This window comes from Pholcus phalangioides, unplaced genomic scaffold, assembly GCF_987345545.1.
Source record: "Pholcus phalangioides strain wild (caught in Gottingen) unplaced genomic scaffold, Ppha-v1.0 ptg000008l_1, whole genome shotgun sequence".
NCBI classification, from domain to species: Eukaryota; Metazoa; Arthropoda; class Arachnida; order Araneae; family Pholcidae; genus Pholcus; species Pholcus phalangioides.
In genome coordinates, this window is record NW_028301601.1 from 3,510,704 (window position 1) to 3,518,985 (window position 8,282).

The window sequence follows — 8,282 nt, forward strand, 5'->3', positions numbered from 1 at the left end:
CGCGGGGCCCTTGTTGCTACACGGGGCTTGAGCTATGAAGGGAAAACCATTTTCAGCTCCACTGTTGTTGAAAATATATTTCTAATGAAAGCATATTTTCAACTTCATGAGTAAGTGATTTTTTCCCGTCCGATTTTCAATCAGGCCGTTTGTCGAAACATTAACAAAATTATTCTCAGATTAGTGGACTGTTTTTGAAAAATATTTGAGACACTCGACATGATTTTTTTATAGTCATTTTTAACTGTATCGTTTCCGAAACAATTTTTCAACTAGACCGTTTTTCCAAGCAGTTGCTAACAAGAAATATTTTCAAAGTGATTATTATTATTTTTTTCAAAGCTTCTTGAATAGTATAGTAACGAGCTTGAATGAAATTCTAACGCGCATTATATTTCTCTTGTCTTGCAGTTGCTGTTGTCGTGGCATTTTTCATATGCTGGGCTCCCTTCCACGCACAGAGGCTGATGGCCGTCTACATCGAAGATCCAACACCGACAGACTACCATATCTTCAACATCCTAACAAACGTATCCGGAGTCACGTACTACGTCAGCGCCACCATAAATCCCATACTCTACAGCATAATGTCTTTGAAGTTCCGGCACGCCTTCAAGGACACCCTCGGCCGATGTTTCGGCCGGGCTTCGATCAGGAAAGACCGACACAGGCTGACCAGCGTCTACAACAGCACCCTCAGATCCGGGGCTTACGAAACGACGGATTTCACGTCTGTCGCCACCGAGGGTCAACAGTTGGGTGTTGACCATCAACAGCCGAACAGCAGGAAAGCTTCGGTGTGTCCGTCTCCTCAGGTGGCACCGCCACCGGCACCTCAGCAGGAGATTGTCGTGAAGGTTCCCAAGGAGAAGAAGGTCAGCATCAGGCGATCGATCAGCAACAGCAGCTTACAGATGGTGGACGACGGAGCTTTCGACGGAGTTGATATCATGGATTACATCGACGACGTCGAGAACCATTGAATCGGTTGAATTCTGGTAAAGAGCTGACAACACACATTGATACTTATCAACTTTAGATAGGAAAAAAAAATTATCATGAAATTTGTGAACATGTGAACATTCATGTCTTTTTTAAAATGATTTTTTCTTTCATTTTTTGCTTAATAATGCTAGATTTTAGATGTATTATTTAAATGCATGTAATGTCATAACATGATGCCGTAAATGACGTGTCAAGGCTTAATGATATGTGACGTCACCGGCATCCATCTTGAATTTATCAGCTATATTTAATAATTTCGATCTCTCTGTTTTTTGCATTTTAATTTATAGTTGCCGTTGTATGTCTCCATGGATTGCTTAGTTTTTATAGTTGTTTTTGCATTTTTTTATTATTTAATTATTATCTTATTAGTGTCAAATCCATGTGTAAACATGTTGTTGTCAAAAAAATATATATATCACATATTTTCATGTTGCATGTCTTTTATTAATATCACACATGATTAGTATTAAGAAAAGAATGTTCGCGTCATTAAATGTTCAATATCATCAAGCTGGCTTGAGTTGTGAGTATTATGATGTGGATATTCAATAAAATGATTAATGTTGCATTCGAAAAAGAACTTGTCGTTTTTTTCTTGATTTGCATGGCTTTGATCGAACATAATTTATAAATCGTGGATTTTATGAAAATCATAGTTTCCCCCTTCCCTCAATGAGGGAGGCTGGCGGGCCACTACACTGCGTAGGCAGCCGCAGTGAAAGTCACAATTAAAAATTAGAACCCGAAATATTTCGTGGTGACTGATATTCAAGTAGAAGACGTGGAGGTCCTAAATCTTCTAAAAAACCTATGTGCAAACCAAACACCAGGACCAGATGATATCTATCCCAGGATCCTCGGGGAATGTGCTAATGAATTGTTGGGGCCAGTCGCACAGATATACAGGAGTAGTGTTGCTGAGGGTATCGTCCCAAGGCATTGGAAACTTGCTAATGTTGTTCCGATATTCAACAAGGGTAGTAGAGAAGTGGTGTCAAATTATCGTCCACTGAGTTTGACGATCTCCCTGTCGAAAATTTTGGAAATTATTATCAAAAGGCAGTTTGTGAAGTGGATACACGAGAATTATGTATTGTCGTATAATCAGCATGGGTTCAGAAAGGAGAAGTCATGTGTAACTAACCTTCTTTGCTTCTATGATCACGTGACTAAGGCTTTGGGTAAGGGCAAAAATGTAGATGTTGTTTACCTTGATTTCCAGAGGGCATTCGATCGGGTCCACCATGGTAAACTCTTGAAGCGTTTACACGAGATTGGAATTGGGGGCAACTTGCTGAATTGGATAGAATCGTGGTTAAGAATTTAGGTCGCAACGAATTATGGTGAACGGGGAATTCTTTGGTTGGACAGACGTCACAAGTGGAGTTCCTCAAGGAAGTGTCCTTGGCCCCCATACTTTTTCACTTTTTATCGATAAACTCGATCAGGGTATCGATGGGATTACTAACAAATTCACAGATGATGTGAAGCTAATGGGGGTAATCGGGAATCAATGCGATAGAGAGTTGCTCCAGAACAACTTAAACAGGATTGCAGAATGGGCAAATGAATGGAGCATGACGTTTAGCGTTGATAAGTGCATGGTCGCACATTTTGGTTCGAACAACCCACGGTTCTCTTACGAGTTGAATGGTGTCACTATCCCGGATGCAACTAGAGTCACCGATTTGGGAATTCTCATTGACGAGCGACTTAGGTTTTCTGAACATTGTTCAGCGGTGGTCAAAAAAAGCGAATAGAATGCATGGTCTCATTTTAAAAAAGGTCTCTTCGCGTTCTCCTAAAGTCATTCTTCCGCTTTTTCGCGGCTTAGTTCGCCCTGGACTGGAGTACGCTGTAAAGTTTTGGAGACCATACCTACAGAGGGACATAGACTTGGTTGAAGGGGTGCAGAGAAGAGCTACGCGTGTCCTTATTGGCACACAGGGCTTGAGTTATGGAGAGAGGCTTCTTTTTTTGAATATGTTTACATTGGATGAACGCAGGTGTCGAGGAGATATGATCGAAGTGTTCAAAATTTTCAATGGGATGGATAGGATGGACCATGAACTTTTAGTACACCGCCAATCGACTGCTTTCACAAGGGGACACCAGTATCGATTGGTGAGGGACAATGCAAGGTTATGGTGTCGCAGGGAATTTTTCTCTAATAGGTTTGTTAATAAATGGAATAGCTTACCCCCGGAGGTAGTAAATTGTAACACAATTGACACGTTCAAAAAGAAATACGATAAACGTATTGGGATAAATCGAGAAGCTATCCATTCTTAGAATAAGACAACCATAAGTATTCTTTATGGGCATTGTATAATATTTTATCACATGTATATCTACTCTATAATATAAAATCACAAACTCGAAAAGGGCCTGTTGCTAAGCAACCGAGTGACGGAAGTGGGTGAAGTTTTTGAGTGACGGAAATCAGTTACGTTTTTGTGTTACGGAAGTCGGTTACGATTTTGGGTCAAGTATTCATTTAACTCTACCACATATTGGGACCCATTTGACCCATGGTTATGTGCATGTACCGAGAGGATCCCATGTCCTACAGCAGGGCCCTTAGGCTGGAATTTAGATGGCGAGCCTCCAAACCAGCTTTTCAGGGCCCCTCTGTGGTTAATTTATAGTGTGAAAAGTGATAAGAATCGTTCTGGTCCTGTCAGCCCTGCGCTTGGGGGGGGGGGGGGGTCATGCCGAGAGGTATGTATAATATGCATATAACAACAGTGCTCCCAACACACAGGGTCGGGGTACCCGGGGGGATTGTAAGTATACCTTCATGGGAAAGTTAAAAGTTTTCATTTCCAGGATGGATCTCATTGTTTTCTTGCTGCTTTAACGTTGAAAAATTTGCTATAGCGGAAGCACAAGATATATCCAGTCTGGGGGCTCCAAAATATTTGCAAATTCGGTCACGGGTAGTTGCGTGGGTGGTCCTGGATTTTATTCGTTGGTAAAACTAATACAAATGAAAATTTTTCATGGCATTCTCACCGGGGAATAACCGACAAGCTTCCAAGTCGGGGCGCCATGTGTACAGGTTTAATTTTGGGGGCCCTGGATGAATCTCATTCTTTTCTGTTGTAGAATTTGCAACAGCGGATGCCCGAGATCAAACCAGTCTGGGGCCCCACTAAAAGTATGCGAATACAACGGGCAACTGATTGGGGGCCCTAGCTTTTATTCATTGTTAAAACGAATACAAATGAAAATTTTTCATAGCACTCGCAGCGGGATATGACTGACAAGCTTCCAAGTCGCCAACGCTGTGGCCCCATGTTTACAGGTTTCATTTTGGGGGCCCTGGATGAATCTCATTCTTTTCTGTTGTAGAATTTGCAACAGCGGATGCCCGAGATCAAACCAGTCTGGGGCCCCACTAAAAGTATGCGAATACAACGGGCAACTGATTGGGGGCCCTAGCTTTTATTCATTGTTAAAACGAATACAAATGAAAACTTTTCATGGCACTCGCAGTGGGGGATGACCGACAAGCTTCCAAGTCAGGGGCCCTATGTTTACAGGTTTAATTTTGGGGCTCTGGATGAATCTGATTCTTTTTGTTTTTTAACATTATACAATTTGCAACAGCGGAAGACCGAGATAAATCCGGTCTGGATTCCCCACTAAAAATCTGCGTATTGTGTTCCCGCTACTGGACGTGGGGCCCTGGATTTTATCCGTTGCAAAATTGAAAAAAATGAAAAATTTTCGTGGCCTCTTACAGGGGTGTGTCCGATAAGCTTCCAGGTCAGTGCTCCATGGGAATCTTGATAGGTTCTAATTCGGGACCCCTGGATGTATCTCATTGATTTTTGTTGTTTAACATTGTAAAATTTACAACACATCGGTAGCCCGAGATATATCCAGTGTGGGCCCCACTAAAATTCAGCGAATTGAATTTGGGGACCCCCATCGGGAAATTTTCTGGGGGTACTTGATGAATCTCATTTCTTTTTTGTTGCTTTATCATTATTTTTATTAAAATTCGCTTCTTCAGTAAGCTGGTGCTTTCACACGTCTCTTTCCATAGCACGCTGATGAAGTGGGACGAAATAATAAACAAGATATGTTGTGAAGAGAAGTGGGGGGGGGGGTTGGCCCCTAGTATTGTTTATAATTTTTATTAATGACATTTTTAATTGGGTTGCTGTATTTTTAAAATAAATGACATCCATATTTATTATGAGCCTCTTTTTCTCAGCCACCTCGTTGGGCATTTTGCCTGTTGTAGCGTTGTATTTGTATTTGTATAAAGCAGATAGCGTTTTTACGAGATATTTCGGGATTGTGCTATAAGGGTTTAACGGTGTAGTGATTTTCGGTACCTAGCAAGGACGGTGGATCTTTAATGATGTAGTAATTTTCTGTACAATACAATACAATACAAATACGACTCCCCAACAGGCTGATTTACCGATAGGTGGCTTCGTTCGGATGGGATCCATCTAAATAAGAGAGGGGTCTGGGAGGTTTACGATAGTCTTAGGTCAGGTTTTTTACTCCCAGACCACGTAGTCGGGAATGCGGGTTAGTTAATGATAATCACAACAGTACTGACTTGAAATTACCCACCTCTGACTTGGATGGCTTCTCGATTGACAACAAACCACCGGGCAAATTAAAATGTGTGTTAATAAATGCCAGGAGCTTGGGTAACAAAAAAGATTTTTTAGAAACTATGATAGTTGTGGAGGACTTGGATCTTATAGCCATTACAGAATCTTGGGCAAAGGATGGGGATGAATCTTTCTTACACATCTCCGGATACGATACTTTTTTGAGAAATAGATCTGATAGGAAAGGGGGTGGAGTGTTGATATACGTGAAATCATGTTTGAAGGCTAGAGAGTGTAACGTGCAGAGAAGTGATATTGAAACCATATGGGTTGAACTTGAGAACAAAAGACGTCATAAGCTTATTGTTGGGGTTTGTTACAATCCACCGAATAGGGATCAAAACTATATCGCCAAAATGCATGATGAAATTTCCTACATGTGTAAGCGAAAGAGGGTTCTCATACTAGGGGATTTCAATTACCCGGGTATTGATTGGGAGAACCTTTCATCTGGAAATCAGTATGAAAGAGACTTTCTTAAGTTGGTGCTCGAAAATTTTTTGTATCAGCATGTATCAGAAGCCACTAGGGGTACTGCTATTTTGGATTTAGTTCTTACTAGTTCTGAGGATCTAGTTGAACATGTTTCGGTGGGGGAAGAGTTTTCTTCCAGTGATCATCGTATCGTCAGATTTCACTGTAACTTTTCCTCGGGTAAGGTTGATAACAAAAGACTGGTTCCTTGTTTTCGGAGAACTAACTTTGATGTTTTGCGAAGAAGGTTAGCGGAAGTTTTCAAAGACCGGTTGGAATCAGTAGGGGTGGTAAGTCAATGGGAAGAATTTAGTACGAAGCTGTCCTCTGTTTTGCACGACGTCATACCCTTTGTTCGAAAAAAGCGTGTTTGTACATCACACCCTCTATGGTTCACGGATAGCGTGCGGAACCTTTATCTTGAAAAGAAAAGAGCATTCAGAGAGTATAAAAGTGGACGAGGTGACCTATCATTGTTTACTGATAAAAGAAGACTGTTGAAGAAAGCGATAAGGGATAGTAAAAAGCAAGTTGAATCTAGGTTGGCAGATAACATTGGCTCTGACCCAAAATCATTTTTTCGATACGTCAATAATGGATGTAAGGGGACAGTTGGCCCCCTCTCGATAGGAGGCTCAAAAGTAGAGAGCAATGTAGGCATGTGTAGTGCTTTCAATGACTTTTTCGCGTCGGTTTTTAATGGAGATAATGATATTCGATATACGGGTGTTGCATGGGGTAATAAAACGCTCAACGATATTCAAGTGGAAGACGTGGAGGTCTTAAATCTTCTAAGAAATGTATGTGCAAGCAAAGCACCAGGACCACATGATATCTATCCCAGGGTTCTCAGGGAAGGTGCGAATGAATTGTTGGGGCCAGTCGCACAGATATACAGGAGTAGTGTTGCTGAGGGTATCGTCCCGAGAGATTGGAAACTGGCTAACGTTGTTCCGATATTTAAGAAGGGTAGTAGAGAAGTGGTGTCCAATTATCGTCCAGTGAGTTTGACGAGCTCCCTCTCGAAAATTTTGGAAATTATCATCAAAAGGCAGTTTGTGAAGTGGATAGACGAGAATAATGTATTGTCGGATAATCAGCATGGGTTCAGGAAGGGTAAGTCATGTGTAACTAACCTCCTTTGCTTCTATGATTACGTGACTAAGGCTTTGGGTAAGAGCAAAAATGTCGACGTTGTTTACCTTGATTTCCAGAAGGCATTCGATCCGGTCCAACATGGCAAACTCTTGAAGCGTTTACACGAGATTGGAATAGGGGGCAACTTGCTGAATTGGATAGAATCGTGGTTAAGAGATAGGTCGCAACGAGTTATGGTGAACGGGGAATTCTCTGGTTGGACAGACGTCACAAGTGGAGTTCCTCAGGGAAGTGTCCTTGGCCCCATACTTTTTTCACTTTTTATCGACAAACTCGATCAGGGTATCGATGGAATTACTAGCAAATTCGCAGATGATGTGAAGCTAATGGGGGTAATCGGAAATGAAAGCGATAGGGAGTTGCTCCAGACCAACTTAAACAAGATTGCAGCATGGGCAAATGAATGGAGCATGACGTTTAGCGTAGATAAGTGCATGGTCGCTCATTTTGGTTCGAACAACCCACGGTTCTCTTACGAGTTGAATGGTGTCACTATCCCGGATGCAACTAGAGTCACCGATTTGGGAATTCTCATTGACGAGCGACTTAAGTTTTCTGAACATTGTTCAGCGGTTGTCAAAAAATCGAATAGAATGCTTGGTCTCATTTTCAAAAAGGTCTCTTCGCGTTCTCCTAAAGTCATTCTTCCGCTTTTTCGAGGCTTAGTTCGTCCTGGACTGGAGTATGCTGTAAGGTTTTGGAGACCATACCTACAGAGGGACATAGACTTGGTTGAAGGGGTGCAGAGAAGAGCTACGCGTGTCCTTATTGGCACACAGGGCTTGAGTTATGAAGAAAGACTTCATTTTTTGAATATGTTAACATTGGATGAACGCAGGTGTCGAGGAGATATGATCGAAGTGTTCAAAATTTTCAATGGGATGGATAGGATGGACCATGAACTTTTAGTACACCGCCAATCGACTGCTTTTACAAGGGGACACCAGTATCGATTGGTGAGGGACAATGCAAGGTTATGGTGTCGCAGGGAATTTTTCTCCA

The 8,282-nt window shown here is 41.7% G+C and overlaps 1 protein-coding gene across 1 annotated transcript in view; it reads left to right on the top strand.

The window, feature by feature from the left end:
• LOC149083501 (pyrokinin-1 receptor-like) overlaps positions 1-1,545 on the top strand; it is a 246,314-nt gene extending 244,769 nt beyond the window's left edge. The window contains exon 2 of the mRNA XM_089234022.1: positions 412-1,545. Within this exon, the coding sequence (XP_089090148.1) occupies positions 412-983 (572 nt within the window). The 3' untranslated portion in view covers positions 984-1,545. The remainder of the gene's footprint in view (positions 1-411) is intronic.
• Positions 1,546-8,282: the final 6,737 nt, after the last annotated feature.